The sequence below is a fragment of the Pristis pectinata genome, chromosome 8 (assembly GCF_009764475.1).
Source record: "Pristis pectinata isolate sPriPec2 chromosome 8, sPriPec2.1.pri, whole genome shotgun sequence".
NCBI classification, from domain to species: domain Eukaryota; kingdom Metazoa; phylum Chordata; class Chondrichthyes; order Rhinopristiformes; family Pristidae; genus Pristis; species Pristis pectinata.
In genome coordinates, this window is record NC_067412.1 from 7,394,093 (window position 1) to 7,417,402 (window position 23,310).

The window sequence follows — 23,310 nt, forward strand, 5'->3', positions numbered from 1 at the left end:
ACATTGACAAAAGGCAGTCCAGCGAACTTTATGAACTCTGAACCCACTGTATTAACTTTACCACCACCCTGCCATGAGTGGTGAGCACAATTTGGTTAATAATATTTAATAAAAGTTAATAATATTAGTCTGTCACTGCACACTGAGGGGCTGGAACCTGGTAAGAGCTTCTCGAACATATCGCGGTACATCTGTGAAAGATGTACATCTGGTGTGCTGATGTAATGTAAAGCTCGTAAGCAAATGGAATAATAAGTGTTGGTCTGTGAATGGCTCTATTTTTTACATATTTAAATTTTACAAATAAAGTATACTATGGTAAAAAAAAATTAGATCTGATATTGCTGGACATACAATGTGAGTTGACCTCTGATTTTGAAATTTTGGACTTAAATGGGACAGACTTTTGGATGCGGTGTTCTACATTACACAATGAGAACAATCTGCTGGAAGAACTCAACGGGTCGAGCAGCATCTGTGGGAGGAAAGGAATTGTTGACGTTTCGGGTCAAAACCCTGCATCAGGACCAGGTCATCGTTTCAATCCGAAACATTGACAATTCCTTTCCTCCCACAGACGCTGCCTGACCCACTGAGTTGCTCTAGCAGATTGTTTCTTCTTCCAGATCCCAGCATCTGCAGTCTCTTGTATCTACAATACGATGCATGTATTGCCTTCTAAATGGAATGGCTTTCTAGGCCTTTTCAGAGGCAGTTACAAGTCAACCACAGACAACCAGACGACGAGTCAATCGATGTTGATAAGACAAGGATTTGTAAACTTTCACTGAAGAACATTATACCTAGGATTTGGGCTTCACCTACTTTTGGTATGCTAAAACACTGTTGTGTCTGAAATAAAAACAGAAAATGCTGGAGATATTCGGCAGGTCAGGCCGCGTCTATAGGAACAGAAACAGAGTTAATATTTCAGGTCAAAGATCCAAGGCCTGAGATGTCAGCAAGATCACCATAGATAAACATCATCCCTCCACAACTGCAAGCAGCAGTGCCTGGGTGATGCTACAGCAGGTGGCAAATTGAGAAACAGGGCAGGGATCTCCTGCAGCTGCACGGAATGATATGGTGGCAAAGAAATTCAAGAGGGTAGAACCCAGACCCAGGAATGTGGCTGTAGGTCTTCTGACAATATTTCATGTATCTCCAGGACAAGACCTATGGAAAACATAAGGCTGTGAAAGCATTGTTCTTCAGAGAGGTCCGGGTAGGATGACTTCTCTCTGGGAGTAGGCTCTCCACAGATGAGTATGCCTTTCACCATAAAATATAGGAGCAGAATTAGGCCACTCGGCCCATCGAATCCACTCCGCCATTCAATAATTGCTGATTTTTTTCAACCCCATACTCCCGCCTTCTCCCTGTAACCCTTAACCCCCTTACCAATCAAGAACCTATCAATCTCTGCCTTAAATACACTCAGTAACTTGGCCTCCACAGCCCTCTGTGGCAACGAATTCCATAGATTCACCGCCCTCTAGCTGAAGAAATTCCTCCTCATCTCAGATTTTAAAAAAATCCCTTTATTCTGAGGCCGTGCCCTCGGATCTGAGACTGTCCTACTGATGGAAACGTCCTCTCTACATCCATCCTATCCAGGCCTTTCAGTATCCGGTAGGTCTCAATGAGATCTTCCTTCATCCTTCTGAACTCCATCGAGTACAGGTCCAGGGACATTAGCCTCAAATCCCCGACCTATCCTGAGTCGCATCTGGTAATGGGCTGAATTGCCTCTGTCTGTTCTCTAACAATTCTACAATAAGTTTCTTCCTCGTAATGAAGAGCAATGTTACCCTTATAAATAAAATCTAGTGGTCTTGAAGTCTGCTAACCTTTGGACATTAATCAAAGAATATTTCAGTTGTCCACACAAATTTCCGTCTCTCAAACCCCAGAGACCCTTAATGAGACTCTTGGCCATGGAAAGCTTAACTGGGTGAGGAGTGGGACAGGGTAGACTTTCAGAACATACTCACAGGTTAGATATTAAGTGACTCTCGACATCCAGAGAGACCCGGCCACTGTCATGTGAAGTTGACACCTCATTATTCCCTGCAAAGCTCATTCGCTGTATCAGGTGCTCATCTGGTGGGAAAAATGCAACAGATTTTAGTCGGTGAAGACTTAACATGCAAACGGCTTACCACTCCAACTGCTTCAGGTCTTCTAGCCTATCAAAACAACTTGATGCTTTGTAGATATCCACTTGGGGATAAAATTAAAAGCTGACAGATCACTGCCAATCTCAAATAAAAACCAGAAAATGCTGGAAATACCCAGCAGGTCAGGCAGCATCTGTGGAGAGAGAAACAGAGTTCACAGTTTAAGTCAAAGATTCTCTGATGAAGTGTCTTTAACTGGAAATGTTAATTGTTTCTCTCTTCACAGATGCTGCCCAACTTGCTGAGTGTTTCCAACTTTTTCTGTTTTTATTTCAGATTTTCAGCATCTGCAGTTTTACGATTTTCGTTCACTGCAACCTCAACCTCACCCAAGCCCAAGGACTTGTCATTTTCTTGAGCTTTTGGTTACAGCTGATATTTGATATTTAGTATCATATTTGAGCTAACCATTGCTTTAAACACAACAATCTCAAACACACACCATGGTTAGAGACTCTCACATACACCAGCTACAACACATCACCTGCCCTGCTGTGCCTGTGTTAATTTAAGTTTAGTTTATTTTAATTTTAAAATATAAAGTTGTGCTGTTGCTCTTATTTCAACAAAGCCCCTTCCTCACCACAGTCTGTAGACACAGCACTCAGTGCACCCTGTTTTAAGACAGTCTGTGTCTTAGCAGAACCCACAGATTTATATCCCTGTGGAGCTTGCATCTTCAGGTGGTAGTGAGTGCTGCTGCCTCACAGCTCCAAGGATCCAGGTCTGATCCTGACCTCTGGTGCTATCGATGTGCACATTCTCTCCTGACCACAAGGTTTCCACCGAGGGATCCATTCTCCTCCCACATCCCAAAGACACAGTAGCAGGTTAACTGGTTACTGTAAGATTACCAGTAAAAGTAGCAAAAAAAGAATCAAACGATTGTTGTTGAACAGAGGGATCTAGGAGTACAAGTACGTGGTTCCCTGAAAGTGGCATCGCAGGTAGACAGGGTGGTGACGAAGGCTTTTGGCACACTGGCCTTCATCAGTCGGGGATTCTATACTCAATATAGAAGCTGGGATGTTACGTTGCAGTTGTACAAAATGTTGTCAAGGCCGCATGTGGAATATTGTGTTCAGTTTTGGTCACCCTGCTACACAAAAGATGCCATTAAGCTGGAAAGAGTGCAGAGGAGATTTACGAGGACGTTGGAGGGATCCGAGGGACTGAGTTATGGAGGGAGGTTGAGCAGGCTGGGACTTTTTTCATTGGAGTGTAGGAGAATGATGGATGATCTTATAGGGGTGTATAAAATCATGAGGGGCATAGATAGGGTGAATGCATGCAGTCTCTTTCCCAGGGTTGGGGAATCAAGAACTAGATGGCATAGGTTTAAGGTGAGAGGGGAGAGATTTAATTGGAACCTGAGGGGCAACTTTTTCACCCAGAGGGTGGTCAGTATATGGAATGAGCTGCTGGACATAATGGTTGAGGGAAGTTCATTAACAACATTTAAAAGGTACTTGGACAGGTACATGGATAGCAAAGGTTTATAGGGATATGGGCCAAATGCTGGCAAATGGGACTGGCTTAAATGGGGATCTTGGTCATCCTGAACCATTTGGGCCGAATGGCCTGTTTCCCTGCTGTATGACTCTATGACGGACAGTCGATGGCCAAACGAGACACAATAAATTACAAGGCTATAGAGAAATGAGAGAGGCCATGAGGCTGATGGGATTGCTCTGCTAAGAGCTAGCATCGACCTGATGGGGTGAATGTCCTCCTTCCGCATTGTACGAAGCAAGTATATTGCCTGGACACATATTTTCCAATGTGGTTGACTTTAGTTAACCAGTTCTAGCTCATTACCAAACGAGTTACTTGCTTATCACTTTATACTACTTGTTTCAAGAACACAAATGAGAACTATAAGGTCGAGAAAATCGAACAGTTAAACAAAATCAAAGAAATAAATGTTTAAATTGAAATCACCTCTGACCCTATAGACGGAGAAGGGAACAGAGGATCATACTGATTGGTTTAACTGAGGAAAGGCTGAAGGGTTGTGTAAATGCCAGAACAGACTGGGTGGGCCGAATGGCCTGCTTCTGAGCTGTACCTCCTATGTAACCAATATAGCACACACTTCAAATTGAGGTTAAGGTGTCAGGGTTGAATCTGAACTCAATTCTCCTGATTAGTCTGGGCTTCTTGTATTCTCTGGAGCAACACAGGCCGAGGGGAGATCTGATAGAAGTTTATAAAATTATGAGAGGCGTAGATAGGATAGAGAGTATCTTTTTCCCAGGGTCGAAATGTCTAATACTAGAGGGCATGCATTTAAGGTGAGAGGGGGAAAGTTCAAAGGAGATGTGCAGGGCAGTTTGTTTTTACACAGTGAGTGGTGGGTGCCTGGAATGTGCTGCCAGGGTTGGTGGTGGAGGCAGATATGATAAAGGTGTTTAAGAGGCTCTTAGATAGGCACATGAATGTGCAGAGAATGGAGGGATGTGGACCACGTGCAGGCAGAGGCATTAGGTGTCATTAGCTTAATTAGTTCAGTACAACATCATGGGCCGAAGGGCCTGTTCCTGTTCCCTAATGTCCTAAGTTCTGGAATTTAACTATTGTGCTACCAATTTAACTATTGTGCTCCGTAGAATAGAGAGCTCCAACTTCCTCCACAAATTACATGCTGCAACTATTCTGAACATTTAAATCAATGGAAATATTATTCCATCACCATCGGAAAATTGTACAGTAAATATCCTTCATTGGAATCGGAATTGGTTTATTATTGTCACGTGTACTGAGGTACAGATCAATCCGTTACACAGAGCATTGAGGTTAGTACAAGGTAAAACAATATCAGAATGCAGAATAAAGTTTAACAGAATATAGAACATTACAGCACAATACAGGCCCTTCGGCCCACAATGTTGTGTCGACATTTTATCCTGCTCTAAGATCTATCTAACCCTTCCCTCCCACATCGTCCTCCATTCTTCTATCATTTAGTTACAGAAAAAGTGCAATGCCGGTAGACAATAAGGTGCAAGGTCAGAACAGGGTAGACCCTGAGGTCAAGAGTCCATCTTATTGTTCAATAGTGTTATAACAGCGGGATAGAAGCTGTCCTTGAGCCTGGTGGTACGTGCTTTCAGGCTTTTGTATATTCTGCCTGAAGGGAGGGGGGAGAAGAGAGGACGTCTGGTGTGGGAGGGGTCTTTGATTATGCTGGCTGCTTTACCGAGGCAGCGAGAAGTATAGGAAAAAGTCCATGGAGGGGAGGCTGGTTTCCTTGATGTGCTGAGCTGTGTCCACAACTCTCTGCAGTTTCTTGTGGTCCCGGGCAGAGCAGTTCCTAAACCAAGCCGTAATGCATCCGGATAGGATGCCTTCTGTGGTGCATTGATAAAAATTGGTGAGGGTTGACGGAGACATGCCAAATTTCTTTAGCCTCCTGAGGAAGCAGAGGCGCTGGTGAGCTAAAAATGAGGGAGATTTTGGGAGGATTCGATGGTTGGTGCTCCTGATAAGGAGGGTACACATGAGACGAGACAGTCAGGAAATCAGGGGCACAGCCCAATTTCAGTAGAAGGATCACAGATCACAGGAGCATCGTATGACATAATCTTGCTGGATTCTTTTGACTGAAATGAGCTGGTTAAAGATTTTCTTTAATTTAAAAGCAATGTGCTTTCTTGCAAGTTTTTCTTTTAAATACAGGCTTGTGAGATTGCTGATATGCTGATCAGAATTTGTTGAATTATAAACAGTCTGTAACCCTATCCAGATATTTGGAGTCTATTGTGCTCCAAACTGGTATTGGTTGGTCGGTTGGTCTTGGTTTATTATTGTCACATGTACCAAGATACAGTAAAAAGCTTCTGTTTGCAAGCCATCCAGATAGATCATGCCATACATAAGTACACTAAGGTAGAAAAAAGAAAACAGAATGCAGAATATGGTGTAGCAGTTACAGAGAAACTGCATGCAGGTAGACAAATAAAGTGCAAGGGCCACAACAAGGTAGATTGGGAGATCAGGAGTTCGTCTTTAGCATATGTGAGGTCTGTTCAAGAGTCTGATAACAGTGGGATAGAAGTGTCCTTGAGCCTGGTGGTATGTGCTTTCAGACTTTCGTGTCTTCTGCCCAATGGGAGAGGCGAGAAGGGAGAATGTCCCAGGTGGGAGGGGTCCTTGATTATGTTGTTTGCTTTCCCAAGGCAGCCGGAAGTGTAGACGGAATCAATGGGTGGGGTGGAGGGGGGGGGAGGTTGGTTTGGTAAATTGGCAAATCGATTTATTATTGTCACATGTACCAAGGTACAGTGAAAAACTTTGATCTGTATGAATAGCATGCAAAGCATTTCATTACAACAGTGCATTGAGGTAGCACAAGGGAAAACAGTAACAGAATGCAGAGTAAAGTGTCCGATGGGAGAGGGGAGAAGAGAGAATGACCGGGCTGGGAGGGGTCCTTGATTACATTGGCTGCTTTCCTAAGGCAGTGGGAAGTGTAGACAGAGACAATGGAGGGGAGGCTGGTTTCTATGATTAGCTGGGCTGTGTCCACAACTCTCTGCAGTTTCTTGCAGTCTCGGGCAGAGCAGTTGCCATTCCAAACTGTGATGCAGCCAGATAGGATGCCTTCTGTGGTGCCTATCCAAAAATTGGCAAGGGTCATCGGGGACATGTCAAATGAGAGTGTCCTAAGATATGTCTTAAGAGTTCAGAGAAGTTATTGCTTATATATCTTCATTCATGGCATGTAATATCATTGGCAATGCTTGCATTTATCGTCTACCCCTGACCTCCTCTGAGATTAGGAGGCAGTTAAGAGTCAGTCACATTAATGGGTCTGGAGTCACATATAGACCAGACTGGGAGATTTCCTTTCCTGAAGAGAATTAGTGAACCAGATGGTTTATTGTTTTACAACAATCCAGTAGTTACTGAGACTAGTCAAACAAAGGACTGCAGCTGCTGGAATCTAGATGAAAAACACAATGATTCAGGACATCCTGAAGGATCTTTGAGCTCAATTCCAGATTTATTTAATTATCTGCATTTAAGTTCCCAGTTAACACAATGAGATTCAAACACGTCTATGGATCAATGGTCCAGAATTCTGGCTGCTAGTCCTGTAACTCACCCAAGAGGCCACCGTACTCAGTATCTGGTCAATCACACTACTGTTGGTGGGAGCTTGCTGTGCGCAAATTGGCTGTCATGTTTCCTATATTACTACAGTGATGCTGGCTTCAAAAGGCATTGGGTTCAAGTGCTTTGGGATGTTCTGCATTTGTGAAAGGCCCTGTGGGAAGGCAGTTCTGCTCTGCTTCCTTTTAGGGCTTCAATGAATTATCAGTTCCCCATTCATGGAAGGCCTTGGAAAGTTTATACAGTAGGTTTACCTGAAGCAGAGAGGGCTTTGGCCCGGGCTTGCTCGTAGCCAAGGGAGAGCGGCTCGTCATCTGAACTCAGCTGTGTCTCGATTCCAAGGTGACGGGTTCCTCGGCCTCTCCTTAGCTTCGGAATGTTGCTCCCTATAATGGACTGATCACTCAGCAAGTCCGGCCAATTCATCACGCTGTTATAAGCAGGCCAGTTAGGCAGGCTGTGGACAGATGTGTGGGTACAGGCACTACATTACAAAGCCACGTCAACATAAACCTTACCCGTAGAATTATACTCTGTTCTCACAACTTGTGGCTTCTATTTATGTTAAAATATTCCTGCTGTTAATAATAGGAGCAGGGCACAATTTGTGTTATTGTGGTGCCTTTATCAATAACCTCACTCCAAGCAGAAGTGGCCCATTCCTCCATCCAGAAAAATCTCATTGCTACATCTTTCTGCACATAGAGTTATACAGCAGGGAAACTTTAGCCCAACTCATCCATGCTGACCAAGTTGCCTACCTGAGCTAGTCCCATTTGTCTATGTTTGGCCCATATCCCTCTAAATCTTTCCTATCCAAAAACTCATGATTTCTACTATTTTTACAGCACAGGATGTGACCATTTGGTCCTTTGTCTGCAGACCAGCTGAGAAAGAGCCATCCAGTCTACTCCCACTTCCCAGCTCCTGGTCTGTAGGTTATGGTACATCTCATCACCACTGGGGCAAAATCAACTCACCTCCAACCCTTGAATCCTTGTCATTGACCCCTTTGTCACAGGTCTTTCCTATCCCCTCTATCTAGACCTCCCATCATTTTACCCTATTCCAAAGGAAACAAGGCAGCATGGCCAATTATTCCTCACTGCTAAAGTTCTCCAACCCTGGAAAGATCTTTATAAGTCTCTCTAGTGCAATTACATCCTTTCTGTAGTGTGGCGAGCAGGGCTGTATCCAACATTCTAGCTGCGGTCTAACTAATGGTTTGAACACACAGGATGACCTCCCAGCTCCTGTACTCAATGATGTGGTCTATAAGGGAAAGGACTCTCCCACTGACCTCTGCCAACATCACCCCTAACCCAACTGCATCAAAACACCAGGCTTTCCAGTAGGGAAGTTCTGAGAAACTTCTACACACAGAGGGAGGGAGAAATTTGAAACGACATATGATGCTCAGTCAACCTTTGATTATAAATTAATGATTGATAGATCTTTGCTCACCAAAGATTTGAAGGCACTTGGGAAATGGCCGGTCTGTGGGGTTAGCTCACAGATTAGCCACAATCTCACTGACTGATGGACAGACTCAAGAGGCTAATTGGCTTCATTCAGTTCCTATGTTCCTAAACAAAAAGTTAAAGGTAATATTCAGAAGCAAACAGTTGTCACATACTCACCTCTTTGCATTTACGTCAGTCTTTAGCTTCTCTTTGTAATCCTACAAAGAGAAGAGAAATTGAATCTCTTAAAATTATATATTTTTTGAAAATCTCTGTTGAGAAAGGCCTTTGAGTGGAAGGGACAGGCTGTCCCATGGGTAGAGAGGAAGAGGCAGGTCTCAGTGTTGGGTCAGGCGTGTAGCAACACAAAATGTGTGGCAGGCTTCTCCCTCATTAACACCAGGTAATGTGAGATGCTCTGCAAACAGAGAGTGATGCCAACGTATCTCCACTATAAGACCACTGAGATAGCAAACTAGAGGTACAAGAGAGACTGCAGATGCTGGAAATCTGGAGCAAAGCACACAAAATGCTGGAGGAACTCAGCAGGTCAGGCAGCATCTATGGAGGGAAATGAACAATCGACATCTTGGGCCGAGACCCTTCATCAGGACTCCAGAAAAGCAAACTAGATTGCTTGAGGACTTCCAAATCACAAACAATAAATGAACGTACATAGAACATAGACCAGTACAGCACATCAACAGACCCTTTGGCCCACAAGCCTGTGCCCAACACAATGCCGAATTAGACTAAATCTTTTCTGCCAATATCCCTCCATTCCTTGCATGTTCATGTGACTATCTAACAACCTCTTAAATGCCACTGTCAAAATGCCCTCTCCAGGCACCTACCACATTCTATGTAGAAAACCTGTCCCACACATCTCCTTTAGCCTTTCCCCTTTCCCCTTCTCACCTTAAATGCGTGTCCTCAGTACTTGACGTTTCTACCCTGAGAAAAAGGTTCTGACTGTCTACCCTATCTATGCCTCTCATAATTTTATAAACTTCTATCAGGTCTCTCAGCCTCTGACGCTCCAGAGAAAACAACCCAAGTTTGTCCAACCTCTCCTCACAGCTTATACCCTCTAATCCAGGCAGCATCCTGGTAAACCCTTTCTGCACCCTCTCCAAAGCCTCTACATTCTTCCTGTAATGGGGCAACCAGAGCTGCACACAATACTCCAAATGTGGCCTAACCAAAGTTTTATACAGCGGCAGATTGCTTGAGGACTTTTGTGTTGCTCACGAACAATAGATGACCACAATTTAGTTGTTTGTTCACAGGCTGAGGACGTTGTTGGTAATGCCAAAATTCACCCCGAATTATGTCCAAACTGAGGATGCAGTTAAGAGTCAATCACATTGACTTCTGACCAGAATTGCGTATGGATGCTAGCCAGATTTCCTTCCCTGTAGGACATTAGAGAACCAGGTGAGCTTTTACAACAATGCAGTAGAATCAGGTCCAAAACTCTGGTTGCTAGCCCTCTAAGTTACCCAACATGCTACCATTCCCATAGATGCACCATAGAAAGTATCCTATCTGGATGCATCACGGCTTGGTATGGCAACTGCTCTGCCCAGGACCGCAAGAAACTGCAGAGAGTTGTGGACACGGCTCAGCATGTCACAGAAACCAGCCTCCCCTCCATGGATTCCATCTTGCTGCCTTGGCGAAGCAGCCAGCATAATCAAAGACCCCACCCACCCGGGTCATTCTCTCTTCTCTCCTCTCCCATCAGGCAGAAGATACAGGAGCCTGAGGGCACGTACCACCAGGCTCAAGGACAGCTTCTATCCCATTGTGATAAGATATTGAACGGTTCCCTTATACAATACTTGACTTCACAATCTACCTTGTTATGATCTTAACATAGAACATAAAACACTACAGCACAGTACAGGCCCTTCGGCTCACAATGTTGTGCCGACATTTTATCCTGCTCTAAGATCTATCTAACCCGTCCCTCCCACCTCTTGCACCTTACTGTCTTACTGTGGGCATGTTATGTTGGTGCCGGAAGCGCGGCGACACTTGCAGGCTGCCCCCAGAACACTCTACGCAAAAATGCATTTCATTGTGTGCTTTGATGTACATGTGACTAATAAAGAAATCTTATCTTACTCAATCATGATGGATGCTTCAGTGATAACTATTGGCCAGCTTACCAAAGAGAACTCTCCTGCCCTCCTTCAAAACAGTGCCATAGGATCTTTATGCCCACCTGAGAGAATGCATCCAATCGATAAGTTTCGCTGATAGTGCGGCTCTCCCTCCGCGCTGCGCTGGAGCACCAGCCTTGATTTTGGTGCTCAAGTCCCTGGAGTGGGACCTGCATTCATGATCATCTACCCCTCCTCCCTTTCCTCCCCTCCCACCCATCCCTCTCACTTCCCCCATCCAAGGCCCACTTGCCGAGAACTTTACCTGCAGTCAGTTGTGCTAATCACAGGGGCAGCAAGTTACACTCTGCTTCTGAAACTCAACCCATTGCGTGCGATGGGACTGAGTTACAGAACAACAGCAAAGTCACTGACTGTGAATTTCCAGGCAACTGTCTCCATGGATAGGGCAAACCTTTGATTAATGTTTTGTACAAACACAAAGTGTGATTAAAGTTCATCATTTCTTGATTATATTGTAAAAAAAATTGATACCTGGAATTAAGGTTTCATTTTGGAGAGCAATTTCTATACATCCATCAGTAATTCATAATGTGGGTTATTCTAAGTGTTACATTGATAAATGTCTGATTTGTCAGAGCAAGTTTATGAAAGTCTTTGCCATGAAGTATTTCATGAAATGAAAATAGTTGATTTTCAAAGAGAGGCTGCACTGATTAACTTGTACTTCCTTCGGTACAATAGGTTAAGAGGGGATATCTAAATGAAGCAGTGATTAGGGGATTTATTCGGGGAGAAAAACTATTCCCTTTTGTGGGTTAAGTCTAGAAGAAGAGGATATACTGTATACTTAAAAGTAGAGCCAGGCTATTCATGGGTGGCATCAGGAGAAGCAGCTTCACACAGAGGGAAGTAGACATGTTGTTAGGTGGGGTTTTAAGGACCACCCTTAAAACACAAATTAGTTACAATGTCAATGAATAGCAGGGCAGCCTCTTGGGCTGAATGGTCTCCTCCACTCTCTCCCATTTCAATGCAGTCAGTGCCTTCTTTAGAGGTAAAGGCTCCAAAGTTTGAGCCTTTGGGATTTGAATGTTTCACAGAGAAGACTTGGGTTTTACTTCCAAAAAAAAGCCTGAGTCCTCTCGAGTGGCAGTCTAGGTGTGGGGGAAGGGGCAGGCATGGCTTGTATTGGTATTGGTTTATTATTGTCACTTGTACCGAGGTACAGTGAAAAGCTTGTCTTACAAACTGATCGTACAGGTCAATTCATTACACAGTGCAGTTACATTGAGTTAGTACAGAGTGCATTGAGGTAGTACAAGTAAAAACAACAACAGTACAGAGTAAAGTGTCACAGCTACAGAGAAAGTGCAGTGCAATAAGATGCAAGGTCACAACAAGGTAGATTGTCATAGTCCATCTCATTGTATAAGGGAACCGTTCAATAGTCTTATCACAGTGGAGAAGAAGCTGTCCTTAAGTCTGGTGGTACGTGCCCTCAGGCTCCTGTATCTTCTACCCGATGGAAGAGGAGAGAAGAGAGAATGTCCCAGGTGGGTGGGGTCTTTGATTATGCTGGCTGCTTCACCAAGACAATGAGAGGTAAAGACAGGGTCCAAGGAGGGGAGGCTGGTTTCTGTCCACAACTCTGCAGTTTCTTGCGGTCCTGGGCAGAGCAGTTGCCAAGGTGTTGGACGAGAGCACGGTCTAGAGGGACTGGCACTGTCTGATTAACCCCCCCCCTCCCCAGGACAGTGGGCATCCATTGCAGAGCACTCTGACACCCCCCCCACCCCCCCCCCCCCCCCCCACTCACCTCCTCCAGGTTGTCTGCGAAGGTCAGGAAGGAACTGCCAGCTATTGAGGGATCAACATAATCGTCGATTTCCAACACATTCGATTCATGCGGACCCGAGTCACTCATTGCTGCCTGCGGTAACGACAAATGGAGAAAGTCTGTAGAATCTAGAATTGCTTCAGTGTTTTTCTGAACCTTGATCCCGAAACTGCCTCCACTTGAGGCCTTTTGTCCAATAAATGCTTGCTAATTTTGGAATGTGTTAGGGAGCAGGGATTGAAGGTACAGCAACATTCTTCTGTGCTGCAGTACAGCTGAAACAATCCAATTGAATGTCAACAAAACTAGACAGGTCTTGATCACTTCTAAGCCTTTTTGCTGGAATCACTCACAGTGGGATTAAAGGTTCAGTTTTGTATTGAAGATTCCATACTATTGGGCAAAGTAACAAAGATAATGAAGATGATGAAGGTAAGTCTTTGGAGTTAGTTATCATCATAGCAATTATCTTTTTAGCGTAAAAGTACTTTGATGTTTAAAAGTTTATGATTCGGCCCAGCCACTGCATGCTAGTGTATATGCTCCACTCAATCCTCCTCCTATCTTTTCTTGGCTTAATCTATCAACATAACCCTCTATTCTCTCCTCCCTTATGGGCTCCTCTAGCCTCCTTTAAATACACCCAGACTTCCCATCTCAACCACTCCCCATGAGAGCCTGTTCCACATTCTCACCACCCTTTGGCTAAAGAAGATTAAAGAGTCTTCAAGATTGTCAAATGGATTTCCTAGTGACTATCTCATGCTGACACCTCTAAGTTATTTTCTCCCCCATAAGCAGAAACATTGTCTCTGTATTCTCTCTATCAAGACTTCTAAGCAGTGTAAAACCCTCCGATTATTCACTCCCTCAACATCCTTTTCTTGTAGGAGGCCACTTGGCCCATCAAGTCTACGCTGGCTCTCAGAGCAATTCCATTCCCTACTTATTTCCCTGAAACCTATTCTTTCGTTAGCAACTCCCTCCCGCCGAATTGTCCCACCAGCCGCCTGCACTTCAAAGTAAAGTCGAGTTTAGTGTCATATGCACAAGTACATGTGTGCATAGGTGCAATGGAAAACTTACTTGCAACAGCATCACAGGCACATAGCATCAGATAAGCAGCATTCACAAGAAAAACATAAATTAAACATAAATTATACACATTTTTACAAGGAAGAACACAATTAGAACAAAAAGAACAAAGTCCATTGTAGTGCAAAGTGATCAAAGTGGCCATAGCGTTGCTATACTGAGGTAGTGATTAGGGTTGTGTCTGTTGGTTAAAGAACCGAATGGTTGAAGGAAAGTAGCTGTTCTTGAACCTGGCACTGTGGGACTTCTGCATCTCCTACAGGAGCAGGAGGGTTCTGTACCTCCTGCCCAATGGTAGCTGCAAGAAGATGGCATGGCCCGGATGGTGGGGATCTTTGATGATGGATGTTGCCCTCTTGAGGCAGCGCCTCCTGTAGATACTACCGATGGTGGGAAGGGATGTGTCTGTGATATATTGGGCTGAGTCCACGACTCCCTGCAGCTTCTTACATTCCTGTGCATTCAAATTGCCGTACCAACACCATGATGCAACCAGTCAGGATACTTTCAACAGTACATCTGTAGAAGTTTGTCAGTGTTCAGTGACATGCTGTACCTCCTTAACCTTCTAAGAAAGTAAAGACGCTGGCACGCCTTCCTTGCGATTGCATCTATGTGCTTGGCCCAGGACAGGTCATCTGATATGTTAATGCCCAGGAGTTTAAAGCTGCTGACTCTCTCCACTGCCAATCCCCCAACGTAGACTGGTGCACGTTCACCCTCCTTCCCCTTTCTGAAGTCAACAATCAGCTCTTTGAGCACGAGATTGTTGTTACGGGCCCACTCAGCCAGGCGTCCTATCCTGCTGCTGTACATTGACTCATCACCACCTGTGCTTCGTCCAAACATATTGAAGGCAACCAATTAACCCAAGAACCTGTGCATCTTTGTGGCGTGGGAGAAAACTGGAGCACCTTGGGGAAACACGCACAGTCACAGGGAGAACGTGCAAACTCCACACAGACAGCACCTGCAGCGCCAATCAGCTGGCCAAGAAAGAAAACACTGCGTCTCTTTATCTTTTCAGTTTTCCGTCACATTTTATTGATGCAGCAACAGACACTATGTAGGTACTCAATAATAAAGTTCATTCTTTACTTTGTTACAGTGCTAATGCCAGTGTTTCTTCATTTTTCTCTATATTTCTGTGTTCCACATTCTCCCAGTGACTGCTGAGCAAAAGAAAGTTCTTTCTAAAAGAAAAGGAGTCGGTTTTAATTATTCAGGGAGGGGACTACAGTCACCGAGGATCTATTCCTCTTTGCTGAATTCAGTTTCATTAAGCTAAGACACTGTCACAAGCTGACAGGTCACTCTGTAGACTATAAAGGGTCAGTAACAGGAAGACACAGACTTAAAGCGATTGGCAAAAGCATCAGAGGTGATATGGGGAAATATTAATTTTTATTCAGGGCGTTGTTATCTTTGGAACACATTGCCAGAGAGGGCGTTGGAACCAGATTCAATAAAGAATTGGATAAATACTTGAAGAGGAAATATTTACAGGGCTATGGAAAAAGAGCAGGGGTGTGGAATTAATTGGAGAGCTCTACCTTTCAATCATTCTATACTAATAACAGCCTATATTTACATACCATTTTTTAAGAATGTCCCAAAGGTTCTTCATTTAAATGTTATGAACCTAATCTAATGAGCCACAAGATGAACACTAACTTACAGATTTCTACAGACGTACAGTGGAGAGCATTCTGACTGGTTGCATCACCGCCTGGTATGGAGGCTCCAATGTGCAGGACTGCAAGAGGCTGCAGAGGGTCGTAGACTCAGCCAGCTCCATCGCGGGCACAACCCTCCCCACCATCGAGGACATCAACAAGAAGCAGTGCCTCAAGAGGGCAGCGACCATCACTGAGGATCCTTATTATCCGGGACATGCCCTCTTCTCATTACTACCATCAGGGAGGAGGTACAGGAGCCTGAAAACCCACACTCAACGATTCAGAAACAGCTTCTTCAGATTTCTGAATGGCCCATGAACCCATGAACATTACCGCGACATTCCTTATTTTTGCACGATTTATTTATTTTTGTATTTTATAGTAATTTTACGTCCTTGCACTGTACTGCTGCCACAAAACAATAAATTCCACATCATATAAGTCAGTTATAATAAATCTGTCATTTGAATGGGGTCACCAAACTTCATTTAGGGGTTTCTTATTTTCACAAAATCAAGGTCAAAGTCGAGTTTATTATCATATGCACAAGTACATGCATGCACAGTTGCTAGCCCTCACTTGTAGCAGCTTCATACTTAATGTTAATAGTTTTAACAAAAATACAGTTAAATGTGGTTTTACGTGAATTTATTTTTATTCATAAATAAAATATACTGAATAACTATTTTTTAGAGTTATACTCTCTTATTAATCATTTTTAATTTTAATTAAAAATACATTTCAACTGTACCAAGACATCCTCTCATACAATGAAGATGAAGTCTTGATCTCTCAATCAACCTCGTCACGGCCCTTACTCCTTATTGTCTACCTGCACTGCACTTTCTCTGTAACTGCAACACTATATTCTGCATTCTGTTTTTCTTTTTAGTACCTCAGTGTATTTATTCAGGACATGATCTGTCTGGATGGCACGCAAACAAAATATTTTCACTGTATCTCAGCACACGTGACAATAATAATAAACTAATAAACCGAACCTAGCTTATAGCCTGGTACAGATAATGTGATGACGTGTCCTCTGGAGTGTTTGATTGTCTGAATCTATACCTGTTCTGATAGGCTACATGTCAGTCACAGTTTTAGGGCTTGAGCTGCTGAGTGACCTCCACTTAATCCCATCTTCCCACATCCCCAGCCATTCAGCAGCCTGCCATCTCGGGCAGCAGACTGGTGCAGTTCGTAGAGATGCTGCCTCACAGCACGGGAGACCCAGGTTCAATCCTGACCTCCTGCTCTGTCGGTGTGGTGTTTGCATGGTCTCCCCGTGACCGTGTGGGTTTCCTCCGGATGCTCTGGTTTCCTCCCAAAGACGTACGGGTTGGCAGGTCAATTGGTCACAGTAAATTGCCCCTAGTACGTAGCTGAATGGTGGGACCTGGGGGGAGTTAATGGGAATGTGGGGGGAATAATAAAATGGGATTAGCATAGGATTGGTGTAAATGGGTGGTTGATGATCACTGTGGACTTAGTGGGCCGAAGGGCCTGTTTCCTTGCTGTGTCTCTCTTCCTCTCTGACTTCGTGAAGAGAATCAAATTTACTAGGAGTCCAGAAAAGTTGGTTTGAGAATTCTAAACAACTTGGAAAGAAAGAGATAAATATTCATTCCACACAGGGAAAGGATTTCATTCCAGATGTGGGATGCTTGAGCTTACCCTGCTCCGAGACTTGCGGAAGAGCAGAATGAGGATTAGATAGATCGGGTAGATGATAATACTGGAGACAATGCCAGCTGCCACACTCTCTCCACTCAGAGGGACCAGCGCTGAGATCGGAAGGTCACTAAGAAAAGTTAGAAGGAAAAGTTACATTCGTGCATGACAATCGGATACAGAACGTTATGATGCAGTACTCGTGACTCCTGTCTCTTCCCACCCTCCCCAAAATATTCAGGATGCTTCTGCACGCCCTTGTGAAAACATTCAGATTTAACTTCCTGCACACAGCTCTGGTTTTAATGGTTTGAGTCCAGTCGAATGTGGGGCAGGAATCAGAGGGAGAATGAGACCAGTTAGCACTTAATCAGGGACTGTGGTTGAAGGTAGATGTGATGTACTTTAGGTATTGGGACCTGTTTGTGATCTCGGTGAGGTCCTGATTTCTGGTTTAAAAGGGCTGTTGCTTCTGCTGTCAATAGATTTTTAGATATTAAGAGAACTTATATATAGAATTAGTCCAGGAGAGTGTTGCTGAGGTAAGAGATCAGCCGTGATCTTATTGAATGGCAGACCAGGCGTGAGAGGTCAAATTGCCAACTCCTGCTCATACTTTATGGTCTTATTTTCTTATAAGATCCTTCCAGGGAGAAAGCCATTTAGGAGTGAAATCAAAAAGCAGGAGTTCATTCAAACCAAAGTGGAAATCAGGAAATACCTCTGCTAAAGGCCTGTGCTAACTTGGAGAGTGAAAGCTAGTAAGCTAAAGATCTTTATGAAGCAAGAGTATCGAACTAATATGGTGTAAGTGCAGCTTTGACAACACTTAGGAAGCTCGACGTCATACAGGACATAGCAGCCTGCTTGATGGGCACCCCATCCCCAACTGTTCACTCACTCCACCATAATGCACAGTGGCAGCAGTTGTATCATCTACAGGATGCAGCAACTCACCAAGACTCCTTAGACAGCACTTTCCAAACCCATGACCCCTACCAGCTAGAAGGACGAGAGCAGCAAAAGCACGGGGAACACCACCACCTTGAAGTTGCCCTCCAAGCCACTCACCATCCTGACTTGGAAATGTATCACTGTTCCTTCTCCGTCGCTGGGTCAAAATCCTGGAACTCCCCGTCACAACCCCAAAAGCATTGTGGGTGTACCCATACCTCAAGGATCACAGCAGTTCAAGAAGGCAGCTCTCAAGGGCAACTAGGGATGGGCAACTAAGGTGAGAGTGGGGGAAAGTTTAAAGGGGATGTGCAGGGCAAGTTTTTTTTTACACAGAGTGTGGTGAGTGCCTGCAATGTGCTGCCAGGGGTGGTGGTGGAGGCAGATATGATAGAGGCATTCAAGAGGCTTCTAGACAGGCACATGGATATGCAGGGAGTGGAGGGGTATGGATCACGTGCAGGCAGAAGGGATCAGTTCAAGTTGGCATCATGCTCAGCACAGACATTGTGGGCCAAAGGGCCTGTTCCTGTGCTGCACTCTTCTATGTTCTATGACTGATACGATACCTACCCAAAAATGATGGGAAGGCAACATTTTAGTTCTTTGGAGCAGTTACAGGTACGCTGGGAATGAAAACCCTGGTCAATATGTTTCCAATATTAATCTAAAGCAGATCATTTGGTTATTAGCACTTTGTTGTTTGTGGCAGCTTGCTATGCACAAGTTGGCAGCCATGACCCTTCATAACAACAGTGGTGGCTGTGAAGTGCTTGGGACATCCTAACATGGGCGAGAAAGGTGCTATGGAAATGAAAAACTTCCTTTAGAAATTCTCAGGAGGTCAACTTGACTTCTACTTCATTAGTCAGGGTGAGGATGATTGGTATACTTCACTGTGTTGTCCTAGTCTGAAACCTCTTGCTATCCATGGTTCAACTCAGCAAGGGGAAAGACTGGGGATAAAAATAATTCAGGTGCACAGATTTAAGGTAATCAATATAAAGGTTGGGAGGGGAAGGGAAGGGAAGAGGATTTTTCTTTCATCTGGACAATTAAGACATACAGGTTAGGAAGTTATGGGCGTGCTATGTTGGCGCCGGAAGCGTGGCGACACTTGCGGGCTGCCCCCCAAAATCGCTATGCAAAAGATGTATTTTGCTGTGTGTTTCGATGAACCTGTGACTAATAAAGATCTTATCTTATCTTATCTTATCTTATCTTATCTTACAATGGCAAGGGTTTGGAACTCACTGCCTGAAGCAGTGGTAGGGACAGAAGCCCTCAGTGGATTTAAAAAGTACTTGGATACCAGGCAGAACCTAGCGAGCTGGATTGTGGGATTAGGCTGGATAGCTTCTCTTCAGCCAGCAGAGACATGATGGGCCAAACGGCCTCTGCCTGTGCAATAAATTTCCAAGGTTCTACATAAATGTTAAATCCAGACATTCATAAATGAAACTATTGGCGTTCACTGCTTTCTTTGTGTCCCTGCCAAAATCCCACACAGTATATTGAGTGGAACAATTTTCACATCCCTCTTGTTGGCCCAGTAACGACTGACTGCAAAGCGAGAGTAACTGCATTGGAATTTTTTTTTGTTGAAAGGAGTATGCCAGAAGTCGGAATGTTTGGCGTTGTGAAAACACGTGCTGGTTCGAAGTCCTGGAGTGAGCACTCTGGAATGAATCCAGATCAATGGTTCATGAGGTTCCTGTGTGCTTGGAGGTGCGGAGGTAAGGAAAGTGTCTCTGGACGATCACGTGATGATGGAGTCACAGATATTGCTCAAGAGGCCAATCGGTCCATTGAGTCTATGCTGCCTCCTGGTAGAGTGATCCCATTAGTTCTATTTCCCATAGATCTAGGAATGAGATTCCCTCAATAGTGCTCTCTTGAAAGCCCAGGTGGATTCTGTTTCAGCTTAGAACTTTCCTCAGACTCCATACAGGGTGATTAATTCATTCATGAGGGTGGACTTCCTGGTACAGTGCCAATATCTTAATGCTCTTTAAAGAGGTCCAACAGATGGGATAACACGGAATAGGTTAGCATGGACAGGGTGGGCCAAATGGACTGTTTCCATGCTGTATCACTCTGTGACTTGTTAACAGAAATTGCGACAAAGGGACCTCAGCCCAACCCCACCATTTAAGCCACTGAATGAAAGAACATTGAGTAAAATAAAGAGTGGACTGTACCTTATGCTTCTGTGACTTATAACTCCATACCACACCGCAGTGGCGCAAAAGCAGAGGTGAACGAGGACAAGGCAACAGGTGACTCTCTGGACCCTGGTGAAGCAACTGCGGGGTGGACGATCCCAGATCGACAGCCAGATGTGCCCCTCCGAGAATCCCCTCTGGATTTCCGCCGTGAAGATGCGGGAAAAGTCCTTCAGTTTAGCTTCACCTGTGCAGGGAAGGTGGGAGTGGGGGAGAGGACAGAGGGCAAAGGGCAAATAACAATGAGGTGGGGAGTTCTTGCCCAAAGATCAGGAGAAAAGAAGAACTTCATGAAAGACATCCAGGAGCTGGATAACCACAGATTTAAGGAGATTAGCCAAAGAAACAAAGGCTGCAGGAGAAAAAAACTTACACATTGAGTTAGGAATTGGCACGAGATGCCCAATGAGATGGCGGTTACTGATACAACTGGTGCTTTCGAAAGGGAAATTGGATTAATATTTGGAGGCAAGGTCGTGTAGCAGTTAGTGTGATGCTATTACAGTGCCAGCGACCCGGGTTCAATTCCGGCCACTGTCTGTAAGGAGTTTGTACGTTCCCCCCGTGTCTGCGTGGGTTTCCTCCGGGTGCTCCGGTTTCCTCCCACATTCCAAAGACGTACAGGTTAGGAAGTTGTGGGCATGCTATGTTGGCGCCAGAATTGTGGCGACACTTGCGGGCTGCCCCCAGAACACTCTACGCAAAAGATGGATTTCACTGTGTGTTTCGATGTACATGTGATTAATAAAGATATCTTATCTTATCTTATCTTAAATTCAGTGATACCAATACAGCAGTGGAATGAAACTAACTGGATTGCTTTGTGAAAGGTGAGGTACACACTCGATGGGTGAATGGGCTCCTATGTGATTCTTTTCTGCCCTATATGAACACTTGACTAAAAGTCCAGACGAAGGGTTTCAACCCAAAACGTCGACTGTCCATTTCCCTCCATAGGTGCCACCTGACCCGCTGAGTTCCTCCAGCATCTTGTGTGTTGCACCTGACTTGCAATGTTTATCATAAACCTGCTTCCTTGGAGGTAGCTGTGTCTTTACTGGACCCCTCTCAGTGAAGTTCTGTTTAATCATGTTTAGTATTATGGACAAAAGTTGCTCAAAGTTCTAGGTACCTCAAGAGTTCATTGTGCTGGAGTGATTCTTACAAAGATGCATGTTGTGACTCCACCCAATCCTAGGGCAGAAGACATTAGTGGCAGAGGGCTTCATCAGAAGGCAAGAGTTATATCATTCAAAGATAAATAGACTTCTGGCTATTAAGGTGATCAAGGGATATAGGGGCAGTGCAGGAAAATGGTGCTGAGGCAGAAGATCGAGGGTCAGCCGTGATTGTAATGAATGACAGATCAGTCTCAAAGGGACAAATGGTTTACTCCTGCTCCTATACCTTATGTTCTTAATGCAATTACTCATCGCGGTACAGTAGTGTAGTGGTTAGTGTAATGCTATTACAGCGCCAGCGACCCGGGTTCAATTGCCGCCATTGTCTGTAAAGAGTTTGAACGTTCTCCTCATGTGTCTGCGTGGGTTTCCTCCGGGTGCTCCGGTTTCCTCCCACATTCCAAAGGCGTACAGGTTAAGAAATTGTGGGCATGCTATGTTGGCGCTGGAAGAGTGGCGACACTTGCGGGCTGCCCCCCAGCACATTCTCAGTAACGGAAAAGATGCGTTTCACTGTGTGTTTCGATGTACATATGACTAATAAATAAATATCTTATTATCTTATCTTATTACAAACGTTCTATACAGCGCCAATCCACCGGAGGTACATTGTGCATCCCGCACCTATAATCCATGTAGAAGATTAAGGGGTGAATTGATTAAAAAAAACTAATAGCTAAGTAGAGAAATATTATCTCCTCTGGTGGAATTAGTCCAGAATGAGGGGGAAATGTTTAAATTATAGCTACACAAAGGAAACTCCCCTCTCCAGAAGTTGTCCATGTTAATGCAACTAAAAATGGTGAAACTGTAAGCATGAGGTTATTGTTAGACAAGTATATTAATGGGCATTGGACCAGAGATGGAATTCAGATATAGATCAATCATGATCTAACTGAACAGAGGACCAACTTGAGGGACAGAATAGTCCCCTCCTGTTCCGATGTTGGGAAGAACCTCAGCACCCGCAGATGTACATGGGTCTCCAAGGCGGCACCAATATCAACCCCCCATCCCAACTGATGGACCTACTTGCAGCGAGGACCTCCTTTTCCACTCGGCCTTCATTCCCATCCTTGTTAACAGCCAACCAGTCGTTCACCAGAAAGTAATAGGTGTTGTTGGTCTGTAGATCTTTAATGATTACGTGCTGCAGGTACCATGATGGGGTAAGGCCTGTTGAGATAAAGTCACGGATCGTCAGCACAATGATCCTCCATCCCAGGATGGGCTAGGAAAGACAGCTTTGAATTTATATAGCTAGCGTCACATCCTTTCAGGACTTCCCAAGCACAAGAATAGTCACCATGCACAGCGAGCTCCCATAAACTGCAATGTGATAATTTCCACTTAATCTGTTTTAGAAATGTTGATTGAGGGATAAATATAGGCCAGGACATTGGAGAAAACTCTCCCTGCTTGCCTTTGAAATTGTACTAATTCCACTGGGAGCACTGCCAGGAGTTTGATTTAAAATATCTTGGGAAAGACAGCACCTTTGGCAATGTAGAAATCCTTTGGCAAACTGAGTTGCTAGCCTAGATTGTTGCGCCTGTGTCTTGGAAGTGGAACTTGAACCCACAACCTTCTGGCTGAGAGGCACTTACTGTGGGTGGACGTGACCAATGGTTCCTTTTTTGCAACTCTTCCTCATTCTACCCTTATTCTACATGGGATTCCGAGAGAAATTCCTGCCTTCCTGTTTCAAACCTGCCCCTGATTACATCTCTCAGTCCAATATACAGTGAAACATTGCCGTCACCACCTCCTGAGAC

At 44.4% G+C, this 23,310-nt stretch overlaps 1 protein-coding gene across 4 annotated transcripts in view; it reads right to left on the reverse strand.

Moving 5' to 3' along the window:
- The window catches only part of pkd1a (polycystic kidney disease 1a), a 239,949-nt gene that overhangs the window by 46,425 nt on the left and 170,214 nt on the right, over window positions 1-23,310 (reverse strand). For all 4 annotated transcript variants that reach the window (XM_052020991.1, XM_052020990.1, XM_052020989.1 and 1 more), the window contains 7 exons: window positions 22,568-22,711; window positions 20,331-20,541; window positions 17,179-17,305; window positions 12,707-12,820; window positions 8,936-8,976; window positions 7,550-7,752; window positions 1,995-2,103 (listed from right to left, as the gene is read on the reverse strand). In XM_052020991.1, the coding sequence (XP_051876951.1) occupies window positions 1,995-2,103; window positions 7,550-7,752; window positions 8,936-8,976; window positions 12,707-12,820; window positions 17,179-17,305; window positions 20,331-20,541; window positions 22,568-22,711 (949 nt within the window). The remainder of the gene's footprint in view (window positions 1-1,994; window positions 2,104-7,549; window positions 7,753-8,935; window positions 8,977-12,706; window positions 12,821-17,178; window positions 17,306-20,330; window positions 20,542-22,567; window positions 22,712-23,310) is intronic.